This window comes from Gallus gallus, chromosome 3 (assembly GCF_016699485.2).
Source record: "Gallus gallus isolate bGalGal1 chromosome 3, bGalGal1.mat.broiler.GRCg7b, whole genome shotgun sequence".
Classification (NCBI taxonomy): Eukaryota; Metazoa; Chordata; class Aves; order Galliformes; family Phasianidae; genus Gallus; species Gallus gallus.
This window is the reverse complement of record NC_052534.1, coordinates 109059901-109079775: the sequence shown is the minus strand read 5'-3', so window position 1 is coordinate 109079775 and position 19875 is coordinate 109059901. Positions and strand designations below refer to the sequence as shown.

Sequence of the window (19875 nt, the reverse complement as noted above, 5' to 3'; positions counted from 1 at the left end):
GTGGCTGATTAGGTCCAGCTTTGCAGTAGGGAAATAAAGTTTCTTTCAATGTGTATGGACCTTACAAGCTTCTGTTGTTACTGATAACGGGTAAGACTGATAAAAAGCAAAAGGAATTGAGGCATTCTTTAGTTTGGCTTTTAACTTGAGGTATCATGACCATAGACACGTTTATGGAAAGGTGAAAGAAACTTAGCAGGAAACACACAGGATAATCAGCTTTGCAAGGAAGGTCTCATTATAAGTTTTAATGCTTAGATAAAAGTTTTAAACCTCTGATCATGAGGTATTTCTTTTAAAACATGTTTGGATGCTAGCTCTCGAGGATCCTAGATGTGTTTGAATACTAACAGATAATTGTTGCCCATGTAAGCATTCAGTTAGAAGAGTATTGAACAAATTCTTCAATGAATTTAATTTTCTAGATATTTAAACGTAGCCTGAGTTGTGTTCTGTCCCGTCCAGAAGTTTGAGCTCTGTTATTTTCAGCTTTAATTTGGCAAAGGAATTGGGTAACAGCTGATATGAGGCTCTTTCCTGTACCGAACATCTTATTTTTTCAATACTCCTATGCCCTTTGCCCATTGTCCCATCGTGGTATAATTTGAAAAAAAATTATGAGGGATGCAGCTGGTAGATGGCTAGGCATTGCAAATGCATAAACCTTGTTTCTTCACTCTAGAGCTAATGCTGGAAAGAGGTACTCATATTTCGATGGTTTCGTCTTCCCTTTTTACGTAGCAATTTACTTATTACTGATGTACGTTAGGTTGGTAGGGCTGGTTAGTGGATACTTTATTCTCCCATTTAGTTAGTTCTGAAGCTGCCTATTGCACATCTTTTGCTCTTCCTAGCTTGTCCTCAACATTTTCAAGTGCAAATGAGTAAATGAGCTAAACAAGTATATTCTGTGCAAAGACAATTTATTTGAAGTGGTGGATAATCCAAGAGATTCGGGCCAATTTCTGTAGAAGGAAATAAGTTTGTTCTTTGAAGCTCTACTGAAAGCATGAAGGGTTCCACAGTGGGTTTCTTTTCATCAAGGCATGCAAATGACATGTAATGATACTGTCTCATGATTCTGATGGCATCTTTGGAGTATTTTGCTTTGACTCTTCTGTTGACCTGGCATTTAAGTCTCATGTTGCTTTAATGGAATTTAAGGTCTTTTTTGGCATTCATCGCATTTGAAATAGATCCTGCAATCATTTTTTTTTTAATTATTATTATTTTTATTTTTAAATAACATCATTTCTTATGGAAATAATTCCTTGCCTTTGGTATGGTGATCTTCTGAAGGTATCATTACAACATTGAAGAAACTGGGACTAAGTTCAGCACTTCAGTCTTGCTGGAATTCGTGATTTTGATGTCAAATGCTGGATTCTTTGAAATTTGGGAAGAAATTTAATATCAGTGACAACAGATATCTCAATTAGGACATGTTCTTCTTGAGATAAGAAGTGGTAGCTCAGCCGTACCTCTTAGCTAAAAGAAATAGCTTAGCTTTCCTCCTAACCCTCTCCCCTGTTTTGTCTGATGGCAGTGTATTCCCTGTTGCCCAAGCCTGTGATTAGATGTCCTCTTCAATTTCTCTGCTGCTGCTGTTTTCTTCATGGCAATTATGGCATGTCTTGCTGTTAAACAATTTGCAAGATAACAGTATATTTTTCAGACTGCTAAATCTAATTTTGATGCCACATGATTTATTTTCATTAACTCTGAAGGAAGTAGGTTTTGTTTTTTCTTTTGAAATGTGAACTTTTTGAAAATGTCTACACAGTTTCTTTCTACCCTGTGATTAAGTAAGCTGTGCCTGATACAGCTTACTGTCCATTCCAGGAGGAGAGAGAATTGGATGTAAAATAAAATACATATAATCCAAATCTAAATTTTTGTGTGGATAACACTTAAGATTGTAGAATCATAGTTTTTTACTCTGAGAGTGGTGAGGTGCTGGAACAGCTGCCCAGAGAGGCTGTGGATGCCCCATCCGTCCCTGGAGGTGTTCAAGGCCAGGTTGGATGGGGTCCTGGACAGCCTGGGCTGGTATTAAAGGTGGAAGTTGGTGGCCCTGCCTGTGGTGGGGGGGGGGAGGGGGGGTGGAGCTTCATGATCCTTGGAGTCCCTTCCAACCCAAGCCATTCTGTGATTCTCAGAGCAAGCTCTAGTCTCTGTTGCTTAAAAGAACAGATTATTTATTTATTTATTTATTTTCCTCTGAGGAGGAGGTTCATGTGGACTGAATTCCCTTTTACGAAATGGGCATGTTTCCCAGGGAAAACATGATACTTCTTCACTAATCAGGATGGAGCCTTATCCTGCAATGGGACCTACATTTTGGTCTTTTCGCCACATCATTGCTGTTCTCTACATGGACAAAAATAGATATAGAGTAAACCAACCCAAAAAGTCAATTATAGGGTTTTATAGTGATGTACTGTGAAAAATTTGGTCGTGTTTTTCATTATACAGAATGTTCTTTCCGAAGACATAAACAGAAAAAAGCACATATGTTTGATTTTAAAAATAACTTTGCTTAGCTGTTTAAAAATGCTGGAGGCATTTTGGATAGTTCTAAATGATCAGCATCATAATTATATGATAAAAATTCTGTGTAAAGATGTATCTGGTTTATAATTATTTAACTGTTGGGATTTGGGGGTTCAAGAGGTATACTTTGAATTTTTTTCTCATACATATCTGAAAAGTCTGGGCTATTCATCTTCCTCTCCTCTCTAATCAGGAAGTAACTGTTAAATCTGTGATGTCAGCTTAGAGGGAATGATTTAATTTTAAAAGTATTTACATGTGAAAGAAATATTGGAATGAATGAAAACAGTTTGGTCCACTTCCATTGGCATTTAAACCAGTGATTATGCTAGGATAGCATAACGTAGGAGAGATTTGAAGTAGTAATTAATGTCATAGTATCAAAGCAATAAAAATTAATAGAAATATTAAATGCAAGCAACATTTTTCAGATGTGGGCACCTGGATCTGAATAGATGAATATATATTTGGACATCTGCAGAAATGTGGTAAGACTGCCATAGGTACGGAGCTCGGGCACTTTGTTGTCTTTGTTCCCATCTGAAAATGCTCTTCACTTTTGCAAATTGTTCCAAATCTGTTTAGGTTTGCAAATATGGACACAAATAAATGAAAAATGAAAAAAAAAAAAAAGTTAAAGGTCCTATCAGTTATTCTCATTTATATAACTATTTTTTGCAGAATAAATACTGCTATATTTTTGTTCGCGCTGTTTAATTTAAATCGGTAGATTTAATACTTGCTAGATGTAGCTTTGGGCCTGATCCAGTTGCTATTAAATGTGGTGGGAACCTTCAAATCCTTCATTTATTTATTTGTCACTAGCATGGTTTTTGACTGAATTTGCTTCTTGATTAACTTGACACTGATGCTAAGCAAACAGTTTACTTAGGCTTGTATCAAAACACTTTTTTGCTTTACCCTTGTGTTTTAAAGAAAAACAAATTCATAAAAATGACTCTTCCTTGAGATAAGCTAATATATACAGCAAAATTATCAAACATGTAAGAATAAATAGACACTGCTGAGTGAATGACTAATTTTAGTAGGCAGTCTATTTCCAGTTTGAAAATGCTTTGTCTTTCCAGAACCATGACCACTGCCAAGGGGTACCATTACATGGCAGCACTTCTCTCAGCTTGTATACTGTTCTACTTCTCTCCATTGTCACTCTGCATCATCCTTTTTATTTCTCCAAGAAAGCAGACCTTGCCACCACTGTTTCATTTAGTTGCCATATTTACGAGGTGCTTCCCCTCCGTCTCCTTTACATGTCCTGGGTAACCCAATACGTATTTCCTCTTGCTTATTTTCCCTCTACAACTTGATTTCCCCAAGCAGTACCATGTTTCACTTCCTTGAGCGCCAGTATTGTACTAATTCTAAATGTCTTCTAACTGGGGCATGGATCTTTCAGGCTTCCTTATGCTCTAACAATGTCATTGGACATTTATTCAATTTATCCATTTTAGCACCAAAAAGGTATTTTGGGTTATCTTGTCTAACCTATATCAGTTATAAAACGCTTCCAAAAGTGTTACCAAATGTTTGATTAAAACTTATCTTGCGAAGTGGAATCCAAGCTTGATTTTAAATAAGAAAAGATGGTGAAGCTACTGGATCGCTTGTATTTTGTTTAATGAATTAATCCCTTAATTAAGTGGCAGTTATAGTTGCTCAAACTCAAGTGTGTCTTGTGTTGATTTCTAGCCACCTTGGCTTTCTCCACTCCTGTGCATCTTTCTTGAGGAAATATACCTTCATTGCGATAATAAGTTACTTCCTGATCTCTCTCTTTTTTTTTTTTGTCTGTTTTTCAGTCAATAACTTGTTTATCTTCTTATGTTTGAAAATTGGATCCTGTGACTGGGCACACCATTTTAAGACTAGCATCATGAATGACGCGTAGAGATGTAAGACTGGAAAGTTATTACCTCTGGTGAGCTCATTAAACATTTTTGTTGTACAGTTGTGCTGGGCATTCCTATTAAATTGACTGTGGGTTCTAAATCTTAAGTTCTTTTCAGCATTATCTTATATGATATTGCCCATTTCCGCAGTTATGGCATGATTTTTTTCCTGAAATATGAAGCATTACTTTGGGATTTGTATTTTGTTTGAAGAGACTCCTATTTTCTTGATAATCCAAATAATGTAAAATGTTTGCTTTTTTATACTAGATCTGGGCAGGATGGAAGCTGACTAGGGTAGGCAATTGAACAGCTGTGCAGGTGCCTGGTTGTGGGCAATGGTCAGCCCACCACAGATTTTTGGGTTTTCCATTCTACCAACTTAGAACCTATGTCCAAGATTCAAATAGGTGTTTAAGCATAGAGTCTTGCACCTGGGGAGGAATAACTGCATGTATCAGTACAGGTTGGGGGCTGACCTGCTGGAGAGGAGATCTGTTGAGAAGGACCTGGGGGTCCTGGTGGTCAACAAGTTGTCCATGAGCCAGCAGTATACTCTGTGGCCAAGAAGGCCCATGGTATCCTGGGGTGCATTGCACAGCGTGTGGCCAGCAGGGTGAGCAGGTGATCTGTTCTGTCTTCATCGGCCACATTTTGACCATTGTGTCCAGTTCTGGGCTCCCCAGTTGAAAAAAGACAGGGATCTTCTAGGAGGAGTCCAGCGGAGGGCCACAAAGATGATGAAGGGCCTGAAGCATCTCCTGCATGAGGAGGGGCTGAGTAACCTGGGGCTGTTCAGCCTGGGGAAAAGAAGACTGAGAGGGGATCTGATCAATGTTTATAAACATCTGAAGGGAGGTGGGACACAAATGGATGAGGCCAGGCTCTTCTTGGTGGTTAATTGATAGGATGAAGAGCAATGGCCTAAAACTTGAACAGAGGAAGTTCTGTGCTAACATGCAGAAGAACTTCTTTACAGTAAGGATGATGGAGTACTGGCACAGGCTGCCCCGAGAGAGGTTTTGGAATCTCCTTCTATGGAGATATTCAAGACCCATCTGGATGCCCACCTGTGCAACCCATTGTAGGGTCCCTGCTTTAGCTGGAGGGTTGGACTCGATGGTCTTGTGAGGTCCCTTCTACACCCACGATTCTGTGATTCTCTGACAGTTTAGGACAGCTGATAGTTAAAATACAAATCAGGCCTCCTGAAGTTATAAAATAAAGAGAGCAATGCCTGCCCTTCCCTTGGCACTGAGAGGTCTGTTACTTGATCTCTCTTTTCTATCTAACTGCTGATGTTTTCTTTTAATCTAAGCTGTGGAAGGACTTGCCTCTTTGGTATGCCCCTAATGACTTACAAACCACAGTCTCATTAATTAGAGGCAAACGTAAGCAATCTCATGGTAAAAACTAAGCTAAAGATGCTCAAGGTGTAGCCCAATGCTAATCTTGAGTCTGAATGTGCGAGCAAGTTGTAGATGCATCTGGAAGTACCTTCATTTTTTGAAACAGCAGCTGAACAGGTAGATGAAATTCTCCAAAGAGTTTTGTGACGGAGATAGTCATCTTCATCTGAACAATTAGCAGCATGATCCCTGAAACATATTTGATAGCTAAATACCATCAAACTGATTGCTTGTGGAGTAGAATCAATTCAGTGTAGTACGTGAATTACCACTTCATTTTTCACTGAAGATAAACTCTAAAAAATATATTGATATCCATTTCAGAAGGGAGTTGATGTTCACTTCCTTGAAGAGCAGTGCAGGTGATTAATGCTATCAGACAAAAATTTCATCCAGAGATGCTATACTGAGAATAGTCTTTTGATTAGTCTTGTATGAGTTCTTCACTTATTCAAGGAAAAAAGTAGGAAAATAAATATGCTCTTACTTAACTTTCTACATTGGATAAGCATTAACTGACAAAGTTAGTTGAGTTTTCCCTTGCTAACAAATAACTAACAATTGTAGTTGTCTTTCACAAAACATGACTGGTGGTTAGGAGCTAGAAATGCCGTAGTAAGAAATGCTACAAACAGAAGGGCTTTTTATTTCGGTGTATGCATTCTGTTGTTTGCCTCATGCAGAAGGCATGCTTTTTTAGGTTCTTGAAGAAACTGTTCAAGTTACTTGCCAGAAAAGCGATGTTATTAATTCTATACAGATCCAGCATCCCTTGGAGAACATTATTGTTGACACTTTTAAGGAGGTAACTCGCCCTTCTCAGCCAGTTCATTCATTGTACCCTGAGTTGTATTTACTTAATGCAGTTTGAAAACCTCTTTGGCTACTGCACAGCATATTACATTGCTCCAAACCAGAAGTCATTCTTTCTGCTTTCAGCATTATGCTGTTCTTATATGTCCTACTGTTTCTATTTCCAATATTTTTTCCTAGTAGATCTACTGTAATCTTCAGTAGTGCAAGCTGGCAAATTTTGGTGGGTTCATCCACTAATTCCTAAATATTGTTTATTGAGGAGTGTGGGAGAAAAATTAAATTGATTCCATAATGTTTGATAATCCTGCTGATCCTTCACCAGAGCGAAATCATTTGTTTGTCTTCATTATTTTAATGCAATACTATTAATGTTTTTATTTTGAATTGCTGTTTGGTGCATCACACCAAACACTTGCCTTGTGGATTTTGCCTGCTTGTTGCTGTTGTAGAACTTTGAGGCTTAGCTCTTTTTTGAGGTAAGGGCTCTTTGTTGCTGCGGTTGCCCTTCACAAGCCAAAAATCAAATACTGAGAGATTGGAAGAGAGTTAAAATGATATATAGATTGGAATTTGCTAGAGAGATGCACACCTGTCCTTTAGTCTGTTTGCCGGTGACTGACTGTGTGCCTGCTAAGGAATTGATCAGTAAGTACTATCAAGTGCATATCAGTGATGGTATCTTCTAGTCATAGAATCACAGAATGGTTTGGGTTGGAAGGGACCTTTAAGATCACCTAGTTCTAACTCCCCTGCTATAGGCAGGGACTCCTCCCTTTAGACCAGGCTGCTCACAACCCCATCCAGCCTGGCCTTGAGTGCTTCTAGGGAGGGGGAATCCACAGCCTCACTGGGCAGCCTCTTCCAGTGTCTCACCACCCTCACAGTAAAGAATTTCTTCCTAATATCCAGCCTAAATCTACCCTCATCCAGCTTAAAGCCATTTCCCTCATCCTGTTGCTACCTGCCCTTATAATAAGCCCCTCCTTTGCTTTCCTGTAGGCCCCCTTCAGGTCCTGGAAGGCTGCATTACGGCCTCTCTGGAGCCTTCTCTTCTCCAGGCTGAAGAGCCCCAGCTCTTTCAGCCTGTCCTCGTAGGAGAGGTACTCCAGCCCTCTGATCATTTTTGTGGCCCTCATATGGGTCTACTTAACAGCTTGAAGCATCTAACAGTCATATCTGCAATCATATAGTCATAAATAGTCATATTTGCAATTGATTTGAGTAAAACTCAGATAATATTTCAAATGAGTAAGTGAAATAACTGTTTTTGGATATTTTGTGAAAATGATCCACTGAATGAGGCACAGAGGAATGGAAGAAAAAAAAAATGCCCTTAAGATCCATAAGAACAAATCATAGAATCACCAAGATTGGAAAAGACCTCCAAGGTCATCCAGTCCAACCATTCACCCACCACCAATATTTCCCACCAAATCATGTCTCTTAATACAACATCTACATATTTCTTGAAGGCCTCCAGGGATAGTGACCCCACCACCTCCCTGGGCAAGCCTGTTGCAGCGCCTGACCAAAACTGTTAAGGTATTTTTTAGAAGTAAGAGGCATCCAACTATCTTTACTGTCAATTTATTGCTTCTAATTTGTAAACTGTTGCATAATTTTGTATGCCTGATGAGCGTATTTGAAAATTCTTTGACATAAGGAACAATCTGATTCCCTTCCGTGCTGTCATGGTTTTATGAGTTTTGGTTATCGGTATCCCACATCATAACATCATGCAGTGTACTGGGAGTCAAAGAGCAAATGCTCTAGTTCCGGGTACTTGTCTGGAAGAGAAGAACTACGTTCCCCAGAAGACTGTTTGAGTACTGTTATCATTCCTGCTCAGGGGAACAGATATAAGGCCTGTAGGTCACCTGACCTGGGTCTTCTCGTCTTGTCATGCTCGCTTTCAGATCGTCTCGCTGCTTCTCCCGACTGCACGCAGGGCTTCAGTATTAGTGTAAGGCCTTTAGCTTTCAGACAATCCTTCTCTCAAGTATATTTGATTTTATTAACAATTATGTTGAATTATATTGTATTATAATGTGTTATGGTGCGTTCCGATACTATATTTAGTAAATTAGTTTGTTTCTCCTCAGATTGTTGCCGCTGTTTTTTTTTTTTTTTTTCATTATTCTTTTTTGTGAGGGGTCTCCTGTTTCCCTTTTCTGGAGGTGCAGATTTTGCAAAAAAAAAATCCTTCCGCCCCACTAGTTATGGAACTGGGCTGGACCAGCCCATAAACTATCGACACATACTCATTTTTTTCAGCAATCCATTTTCATCCAGTGTTTCTTAGGAATCCTCTATTTACTCCATCTGAAGGACAGCTACTTCTTGAAGTATCTTTCTTCCATACTCCCCACGTATTTGTTCTCTTTTACTTTATGATGATAGCTTGTCTTTGAGCATAGAAACCCTTCTGGCTCCAGCTTTGTGATGTATACTTGGGACTGTTATCCTGTGCTCTTGCTGCACCAAAAAAACGTACCACAGCAGTAGCTGAGTAGCGCCTGAGTCACGGCTCTGATGTTTACCAAGGACTGGCCAGTCTTTATTTCCCATGTGGGGCTGCAACAAAGTCTCTGAACCACCTTTTGTTTTCCAGAATAGAAGCGAGCTTTGCTGGAGGTGTTCTTATTTCAAATAGCTTTTGAAATTTTCTAATCTTTTGAAGTCCTCTAACTTACAGTGAAGCAGATATAAGGGCATGCTTGCTTCATACCCAATTTGTATTTGTTCCGCAATCTTGTGTGAGGGTGTGCAGTACAGGTGACAGAGCACTTGCACAGGTTGCCCACTGAGGTGATGGAGTCTCCTCCTATGGAGGTAGTCAAGGCCCGTCTAGATGCCTACCTGTGCGACCTGCTGTAGAGAGCTGCTCTAGCAGGGGGCTTGAACTCAGTGATCTCTTGGGCTCCTTCTCAACCGCTGCAGTTCTGTGATTCTTTGTGTTGATTAAGAGCCCTTGGCTGGTAGTTGTTGACCCCTGACGGCAGCATTTTCATAATAATGGAAAAGAACTTGCTTGGGGGGGGGGGGGAGGGGGGGGGGGGGGGAGGAGGAAGAACTGGAAGGTCCAAATTCTTAGAGGTTTCTCAAGAATGAAGTAAAGAGCGTTGGATTCATTTTCCATGATTTAACGCTACGAAGACCGTACACGTTGTAGTATCCTTGGACCAACAGCAAGGGGTAGATCAGTAATTTCAGAAGAGGTGCATGTATTGACCTATGAACTGGCTTTTGAATGCACAATCTGATGAGAAAAAAAAAAAGCCAACATAATTTATAAAAAGAACAGTATAAACGACTGAGGTTGGTGTTTGACAGTTATGTACACACCAATACATACTTTTTCACCTTTGAAGTTATAAGGCCACTGGGGTAAGAAGGAGTATGCTTTTCCCTTTAAAGCAAGTGGATCTGTGCACGTTGTCCCAAAAAAGATACTTCTAGTTGATGTTAATATTTTTCCTTTTGGTTTTCTGAATTCATAGGTGAAACTTTTTGGATTAACTGTTGCCCTAAGACTTTCAGGGAGTTCATGGTGGTAGTGATTGCTAATTTAAGGAAGGCAGTATTAAATATTTATATTTATCCTGAAGAGCTTTTGATCATAGCTCCATCCCACTCCATCTCAGAAGCCAGCATTTTTCTCCCGTCTGGATCAACAATCCCAACTTCTTAGAAGTTGGAGATCATAAATAAGTATTTAAAGATATCTTAAATCTATTTAGTTCCACAGATTGCTCTCTATTCCCCTCCTCTGTGCCACACACGTGCATGCAGACGCAGAGCTTGGTGGCCCCATAAAAACTCAATATTGACCCTAAGGCACTCTGAAAATCCACTTTGAAATCTCAGTTTTATTTTCTTCAAGTTTTTAATGGTTAAAGTTCATATTCGCAAGTATTTAAAAGGTGTGGATCAGCACCTTATTTGCAGTGTTATTTAAAGTTTTCGGTGTTCTCAAATCTGCTCTGAGGTTTTTATTTTTTTCATTGGGTTAATTTTAGGGGGATTTTTTTCCTTTTTAATCGAAAAGTATTTCTTTGTTCGTATGTCTAAATCTTGAAAATTCCCAGGAGAGGAATTTTCACATTCTGGAGTTTAGAACAGAGTTTTGCAAGACGCCTACTGTGTTTGGCTATTTCCATCTTAATAAGAAGGGCTTTATGTCTACAAAACCACTATTTCTACGTTTTTATGGAATTGGGTAGTGCCCAGTTCCATAAAAAGCCATTGTACCATAGCTGTAGCAGCAGCATTTCTGCAGATCAACTGTGTGAAGTAGTCTGTAATGACTGGTAAAGGAACTTAAAAATTGATTGCAGAAACGTATTGAAATATATACGTATATTTTAAAGTTAAGATTTTTTTTTCTTTTTTTCTTTTTGGTAGTAGAAGTGGAGAGTAGGCTTCAATAGGTTGGGTTTGTTTGTGTTGTCTACCTGAAATATTTATGATGTTCATAGACACGCATGCATCTCGCAGAGCAAGAAAAGAAGGACAGTTAATCTGCTTCTGTGAAGGAATTTTCTGAATCACTACTGAGGTGTTTTGAAAAGCAGCATTGTCAGTTGCAGGGTAGCATTTTGATGCTGGTATACACAGACAACTTTTTTTTTTTTTTTTTCCCCCCCATTACACTTGTCTTTGAATAACTTATTATGCTTATCCTCTTTTTATCCTGAATAGCTCTAGGAACTTTTCACTTTAAATGGGTAACAAAAGAAGATTGTTGTGATGGTGTTTCAGTGCTGGGAGGTGTGTAACTCAGGTAACCTGGCAGTCCCTTTGGTGCCTGTCACATCTCAAGTCTGCTTAGCACCAAAGCTCCGTGTTAATCCAGGGAGAGGATGTGATGTAATGCATCGGTTGTGTTCTCTGTAGCACATAACTGTTCTTAATGTCCTTCTTGGCTCATTCCTGCTTGATTGACACGAGGGTGTTCTACTAGAATTATAGAATCACAGGATGGCTTGGACTGGAAGGGACCTCTTAGATCATCTAGTACCAACCCCATTGCCATGGGCAAGGTTGCCAACCACTAGATCTGATTGCTCAGGAACCTAATCTAGCATAGCCTTAAACATCTCCAGGAATTAGGCCTCCATAACCCCTCTGAGCAGCCTGTTCCTGTGCCTCACCAGAGGGTCTATAGACAGCAAATCAATGTTTTAGTGTGCCAATTTTGGAAAAAAAAACATGTTTTCAGTAACTTAAGAAATGAACTGAATAGCACAGATACTTGGCAATATTGCTAATATTATCAGGACTGCTGTGTGCTCATCTGCCAGCAGTGCAGAAGATATCTGTAGCTCGTATGTGGCAGCATTTCTCAGTCAGCACTGTCAGAACTCCTGAGGTTGTTAACAGCGCTCAATACAAAAGGGTTATTATGACAAAAAAGTTGGTTTCAACACAAAGTTTCTTCTTGCAGCAGTTGTGTGTTTATTTTATAGTACATAGAAGAACATCAACCTATGAACAGCAACTACTCATATATCCAAATAGCTGCTTTAAAAATATAATAAAAATGAGTCTGCTAAGCCCAATTTGTTCTTTAGCAGGATTTTTTTGTACGTTACATGTGTAATTTTGCAAGAATGAATTTCTTGTAAAATCCATTTTATAGAAGTTGGTTTCCTTTAGAAATGTTTTTGATCTGGTTTTATAAATGGTGTTAAGTATAAATGCAACATGTGTGGTACTGTGAAACACTCATGAAAGTTTCAGAGGGATTTTGATATTCTGAAGCAGTGTTTGAGTGTTGTTAGGAATCCTCTGTGTGACTCTTATCTGCGGGTCTGTTCTGAAACCTGGCATTATCTTCTCATGAAGTCAGAATGGATGTGCATAGAATTGTCAGCATTTAGTTTGTATTAGAAGTTAACTGATCTCAGTCTTGTTCAGAACTAAGGAAAACATATAACTTGTTGTAAGGATTGGGCAGGAGCTCTACTGTGGAGTTGTTTTGTAGGGTGTAATTCTCAACAGTCCTCAGCCCAGGAGAGACATGGAGCTGTTGGAGTGCATCCAGAGAATCACAGAACTGATCCCAAGAATGGGGCAGCTCCCTGCAAGGACAGGCTGAGAGCTGGGGCTGTGCAGCTGGAGAGGAGAAGGCTGTGGGGAGAGCTGAGAGCGGCCTTCAGTACCTACAGGGGCTGTAGGAAAGGACGGGACAGACTCTTATCAGGGTCTGTGTGACAGGACAAGGGAAATGGGTTCAGAGTAAAGGAGGGGAGATTTAGGTTGGATGTGAGGAAGGAACTATTTGCGGTGAGGCACTGCACAGGGTGCCCACAGGTGGTGCTCCCGCAAAAAGAAATGAAAGGGAAGGTGGTATCAAATACCAATTCTTGTCTCTCACTATATTTTTACACAACGGATCACAAGAGTAGAAGAGGCATCATCCCACAGGCTACTAGGGGGAACTGGGCTTGTTTAGCTTGGAGAAGAGAAGGTTCCGGGGAGACCTCACTGTGGCCTTCCAGTACTTGAAGGGAACATATAAACAGGAGGAGGAACGGCTGTTTATGAGCGTGGATATTGACAGGACAAGGGGGAATGGTTTTAAACTGAGACGGGAGGTTTAGGTTGGGTATTAGGAAGTTTTTCCCCCAGAGGGTGGTGACGCACTGAACAGGTTGCCCAAGGAGGCTGTGGATGCCCCATCCCTGCAGGCATTCAAGGCCAGGCTGGATGTGGCTCTGGGCAGCCTGGTTTGCTGGTTGGCGACCCTGCACATAGCAGGGTGTTGAAATGAGATGCTCATTGTGGTCCTTTTCAACCCAGGCCATTCTATGATTCTGTGAGACAATTGTGTTTTTGCTGAAATACTCTCTAGTTTGGGGTTTTTGTAACGGTAAAATCCTGTGATCACTACTATTGTTCTCAACTTAGAAAAAAAACAATACTTCTTTTTTTTTGTGTTAATTTTTGAATAGATGGGCAAACTATTTGTCTGCATGCAACACAGTGTATCCACAGCAGCCATCTGGAGGGATCTTGCTGGGCTCAGACCATTGGAGGGCATGTAAAAGTTCAGGTATCAATGTAAATTTACTGTGTATTTTTATCAACATAAATATAACTTAATCACTACAACTTCAGAAGAAGAATCAAGTGAAGATAAAAGAACAGCTTTTAGGTACCGTCAGACAGCCTCATGTCAACCAGAGTGCTTTACGTGCTCATGGTACATTCCTACATTTTTGCCTTTGTTTACATTTTGTACCTGCTGAAGGTGCTGCTGTTTAAACAGATCCAGGCTACTGAAAGTTACTTTGGTTCTTTTTGATCTAAGGTGAGCTAACAGCAAATAGGCTTTATTTTGTTCCTTTCATCTCCTTTTCCCTTTATGTTGTAGGTAGCTGATAAATATCACTGCTAGCAGATGGAATTACAGCTGTTGGAAAAATAATCAGGGCAAATCTGAGCAGCTTTTAAATATTAGAAAAGTGTATTTCGTGTCATATGACTTTTAGTACAGGTGTATATAATAAGTGTTCGGCTTAGTAGGTCTTTTTTCGGGACAAGGGTGTTACTGCAAGTCTTGCTCATAAAGGTAAAATTTATCTTTGGCCTGGATAGACAGCTTTTCTTTGGAGTCAGAGCAGTGCTCAAGCATAGAAATGCGTTTGAGCTGAACCAGTTAAAGGAAATGAAAGTCACTGTCAGTCAGGGAGTACTTAGCCATGAAATAAATGGCCACAGAATGTGATGCCTGCTAACTCAGCTGCTGTGTTGTTGGATAACCCATGGGGCAGAGGAACAAGGCCTCTCCCTTAGTAGCAGCCAGGTGGGCACTAGGGAAGATGCTGAACGGGGACAGATTCCTGGAATCCTCCTTGCTGGCCTGCAGCCAGGCTTTGTTACGCTGCTCACCCCCCAGAGCTTTGCACCCCACCTCTCTGTCTGCTCATCAGCCCATACCTCATACAGTTCATCTTCCCCTTGTGCCTGCAGACGTCAGAAGGCTGCTGTCCCTTTGGTCAGCTGTGGTCTGTGAGTGCTGCTTCCTCTGGCTCCACTCCTCCATCCCCAGTTCCACTCTTCATGACAATAATGCGTTTGGCATTCCATCAAGTACGAACAAAACTGGAGAATGTGCATCTATGCTGCTTCACTCCTACTTGTTAGTCACCTTCTCCTGTTCCCCTTTTATTGTTTCCTGTGTATTTTAGCCTTTTCCCCCAGTATTCTTATTTCTTTAAACTTCTTCCATTAGCAGATGAATGAAGCCTTCTATTCTCCGTTAAAAATATCCATAAAGCAAAATCCATGTTCCATAGATGTGCATGTGCAGAAAAACCCATGTGTATGGGGGGAGAATATTCCTTTCGTTTCGTCTCCATTCTTAAATGTTCATAAAGTCAAAAATCTATACTTACTATAACCCTGAGTGGACTGAGTTCTTCTCATCATGTTTTTTCCTATGGCATTGCCATGCTTTACTATACTTAGTAAGTATCTTTGACCTTGTTGAAAGAAATGAATTAAGTTTAATCACTCTGTCTAGCACTAGTCAACTGTGTGAGAACTTTGAAGAATTAATTATTAAGGTACAATTGTAAGATATCTATCATCAAGTGATGCTTTTTGGGGGGGCGGGGGGGGAATGGGGGAGTAATGTCTCCAGAACTTTCTATAGCACGTCTAAGTGGAATTACAGAGGAGCTGAGGTTGGCCAGAACCTCTGGAAATCATCTAGTCCAACCAAGCAGCCTTTATAAACCATGGTCAGCAAGAGGAGGTTGCCCAGGACTGCGTCCAGCTGCATCTGGAATACCTCAGTGAATGGAGACTGCAAACCCTCTTTTAGCAGCTTGTTCCATTGTTTGATGCCCTCAACAATCATTTTTTCCCTCTCTCACCATATTCAGCTCCAGATGACATTGGCTTTCCTCGCTCCATCTTTGCGCATTTGAACAGTGTCTGTTCTCCTCTGGGTCATCTTTGCCCAGAGAGGCTGTGGATGCCCCGTCCATCCCTGGAGGTGTTCAAGGCCAGGTTGGATGGGGCCCTGGGCAGCCTGGGCTGGTATGAAATGTGGAGGTTGGTGGCCAGACTGTGGCAGGGGGTTGGAGCTTCATGATCCTTGAGGTCCCTTCCAACCCGGGCCATTCTATGATTCTATCATTTATCTGGGTCCTGCATCCCTGCTTCCACATTTTCTATGCCTGTATGCATTTAGGAGCTGTGTGTTCATCCAGGCAGGCTTCCTGCCTTCTTTGCTTTTGGTTGTCATTATAACTGACCGTTCTTCAGTTTGGAGGAGGAAATCCCTGAAAATCAGCCAGCTTTCTGAATCCCTCTTCCCTCCAGGATCATCCCATGAGATGCCGTGCAGCCTTTGTCCCTGACATTATTCTCACACTCTGGTTTTTGTCCCTGCTATATATTTAGATTTTCAGTTACAACTGGCAAGCTTTAAGCTTTCCTTGATTTTTTTTTTTTTCTTTCAATCATAAGTAAGTTTCAGCTTGTTAAATTCATATTGTAAAACTAATGCTGTTTCCCAGGCCTTGGGGATATCCTGCCCGTGTAATTACAGGTCTATGCTGCAACTATGCAGACATGATTATTACCAGTAGTACGAATAATTGCAGCACTTGGCTGGCTTGTGGTCAGGCACTGTCTAGTACCTAGATGTGGAACAGTTAAAATAATAAAAGACAATAAAATAGAACAGAAAGTTGCTTAAATGTTTTTCAGTACTGCTCCTGATGGGCAGTTTTGCTTTCTGTGGCTGTGCAGGTACAATGAGATTGAGCTGACAGTAAATCCTGCACGGCTCTAACTGCTGGGTTTTGTCCTAGTTATTAGGAAGAAGATCGTGTGGAAGGAGGGTCATTTATTTTTAATTTGGAAGTGGTCTTTACCCATTTTGTTCAGAGTTATTAATTCGTATAAACAAATGCAAATAAAGGGCAGTGGCTGTTAGATTGGCAGTTAGTTCTGATTAAGCAGCTCCTTCAGGAATAGAATTGGTGATTACATGAACATTAACACTAATTTATTACCTCACATGGTTTGATGCTTCTTTTTGTGTTTAAGAAGTGATGCAGTCTTTTACCCATCCCTCAGATGGGACTCCACGAATTTAAGATATGTTACTAATCCTGTTTTCTCTTTTCTTTTAAATATATTCTGTTTTTGGCTGTAACATATCAGGTACAGATATCTGGAAAGCTTCAAATTCGGAGGTTTGCTTTTTCCTCTGTTGGAAACTCATTGAACAGAGAAAATTGACAGTAGTTGGAAGTAGGATTTGTACTGGTTAGGAGAGCTGTTGTATATGTAATATATAATGCATATAATATGTAATATCTAATATATATTGAAATATATAATGTCCCAGTTTTCACTGGACCTTTTGCAGGATGCCTCTCATCCACATGTACTTGTTAAGTGATGTTGTGATGGAGTAAATGGTCTTTTGGAAGACAATATTTACTTCCATACAAATCGTATCCTTAAATCACAGTATGCCTGAGCCCGTAATCACAGCTGATGGTGTCTGAGAGAGAAACAGCACTTCCAGTATGGGAGTGATAATGAAAGTAAGATTAAAACACCTTTTAGACTGAAATGTAAAGGTTATTAAATATGTGGTTAGAAGAAGAGAATATCACAGGGAAAAGATAAATAAATACAAGTAAATAGAATACAAGTGCAAAATATTGGCTTGTTAATAAGCTATCACTTGGACCACATAAAGTGAGAGAAATCTTTGGAGCAAATCTAAGTAGCATTTATATGCACAGCTTTTGTTTCATGCTGGTTCCCCTGTTTGTTCAATTTTCAGCAGTCTTGTCTGTGCTTAATTTCTCCAGGTTAAATGGCAAACAGCAGTGCATCGTATTGTGTGTGCAGTGCACTTGGGTAGTACCCCAAATCTGGTTACGTTGCTGTAGGATATTCAAAGAGAATTGGTTCTTCTACTCTGCTGCAGAGCTTATTGTGTGAATAGCAGTGCAGAACTGTGTGTGGAAAAGATGCCTGACAGTGAGTATTATGAGTGGAAGCTCTTTTACAGGTTCAGGGTAGTAGGGAGGGTACCTGAATCCAGAAGATCATTGTAGAATCATACAAGGGTTTGAGTTGCAAGGGACCCCTAGAGGTGATCTGGTGCCGCTCCCTGCAATGCAGAGGGACACCACGGCTCCATCAGTGCTCAGAGCCCTATCCCTCAGCTGTCCTTCACTGTGATGTTATATGTAAAATCAGAAGTGAATGTCATTATGCAGTAACTTTAGTAGTAAACACCTTCCAAACAAATGGTGTAATTATCCCAAAGGCAAACATAGAAACCTAGAACCACAGAACAAGCCAGGTTGGAATGGACCTGAGCAGACCACCAGGTCCAACCTTTCATGGAGTTTAAATTATCCAACACCCTGTTCTGTCTCCTCTTGAAAACCCCCAGTGATGAGCACTGCACCACATCTCTGGGGAGCTTGTTCTGGTGGTTCATTGTTCTGACTCTAACAATTATTTTTTTAATCTATATGAACTCTTGACCAGTGCAACCCTTGCCTCTTATGTTCTTCCTGAAAAGACAAAGCCTCCATCCTCTTTGTAGCTGCCCTTTAAATGCAGGTTCTTCAGCCCTTTGGTCAGCTTTGTGGTCCTCCTTTGGACCCTCTCAAGTCTGACTGTCTCAAGACTGACAGGTGGAGCCTGACAAGCATGGAGGGGTATGATCCCATCTCAGTCCATGAAGGTGCAGCTCAGGAGCCCACCTACCTTCACTGCAGCAGCACGCTGCAGGCCACCAGGCCAACAGGGCTGCTTCTCAGCCACACGTGTCCTAACCAGTACTTAGCTCTTGAGTTGTGTCACCCCAGGCTCAGGGCCTTTGTGAAGCTTTGAACAGCTCTTGTTTGCTCACTCTTCCAGCCTGCCCAGGTTTGTCTGCAGAGCAGCTGTTCCTTCAGCTGGGGCCATAATGCTGCTCTTTAGAGTCAGTGGCAAACTTTAGGAGGAAGTTTTTTACCCAGAGGGTGGTGACGCACTGGAGCAGGTTGCCCAAGGAGGTTGTGGATGCCCCATCCCTGGAGGCATTCAAGGCCAGGCTGGATGTGGCTCTGGGCAGCCTGGTCTGCTGGTTGGCGACCCTGCACATAGCAGGGGGTTAGAACGAGATGAGCATTGTGGTCCTTTTCAACCTAGGCCATTCTATGGTTGATGAGGATGTTTTCTATCCCATCATCCAGGTAATCTATGATGTTGAACAATGCGGGGCCCAGTATTGACCCCTGGGGGACCCACTTGTAGCAAGCAGGCTGTCAGCCTGAGGAAAAGCCATTGATCACTGCCCCCAGAGTGCGGCCTGATGGCAGACATCCTCCCCATCTCATTGAGCACCTACCTAAGGAAACCTGTAGCTGTAGTCCTATCGAGAGTAGCAGAAGGACATGTATTTATAAATTCCTGTACAGCATTACATGCTTACCCTTATTGTTACATAATTCATCCTCAGGAGGTTTCCTCATTTTCTGATGAACATTTGAGGAGGGTAAATGGACAACTGTGATGTGCAGATATGCAGGAAGGGAAGATGACAGCTAATAAACTCAGAGGGATGTTCATGTGAAAACAAATGCAGTAGCAAGTAACCATCCTTTTAATCTTCATTTTTGTGGTGTTAGAGCATTCAGTGTTTTAAGAGTAATGTGAAAATCTCAGTTACACATGAATATTTAACTGATATGTGAGCTCTCAAGCTTTGGTTTGTGATTTGTCTCCAAAAATGGTAGTTGAAAAGAAAGTATTCTAGAGTGGCAGTTCACAAGTATGTGTTGAAGCTTAAAATGTTTTTCTTTGCCCTTAGTGGTGTTTTCTCATCATTTTTATATATATCATTAGATATTTTTGCTAGGAGTTTATTCAATTTAACTTCTGGAGAGAACAGTGCTCTCAGAAATAACAAGGACTTTTTCATGGCTTAGTTTTGTTTCTTGTTTTAAAAGTAGTTTTAAGATGGTAGACACGCTAAGATGCCTCGCATACATGGGAGAGGAGAGGGTGCTGTTTTGCAGGTTCATATGAGCACAAGCAGAAGGCTAAATGAGGTCAGTCGCATTGACTCAGGCTCCTGCAGTAGTTGGTATAACCTGCTCCACGAGTATGGAGAAGGAGGAGAAGTAATGCAAGGTAAACTAAATGTAAAT

The 19875-nt window shown here is 40.8% G+C and overlaps 1 protein-coding gene across 7 annotated transcripts in view; it reads left to right on the top strand.

Annotated features, from left to right (window-relative positions):
• The window catches only part of SUPT3H (SPT3 homolog, SAGA and STAGA complex), a 274262-nt gene that overhangs the window by 58520 nt on the left and 195867 nt on the right, over positions 1–19875 (top strand). The window contains exon 3 of one of the 7 annotated variants that reach the window (XM_040697265.2): positions 4374–4492. The exons of the other annotated variants lie outside the window; for them this stretch is intronic. Within the exon in view, the coding sequence (XP_040553199.1) occupies positions 4452–4492 (41 nt within the window). The 5' untranslated portion in view covers positions 4374–4451. The remainder of the gene's footprint in view (positions 1–4373; positions 4493–19875) is intronic. 7 annotated transcript variants of the gene reach the window in all.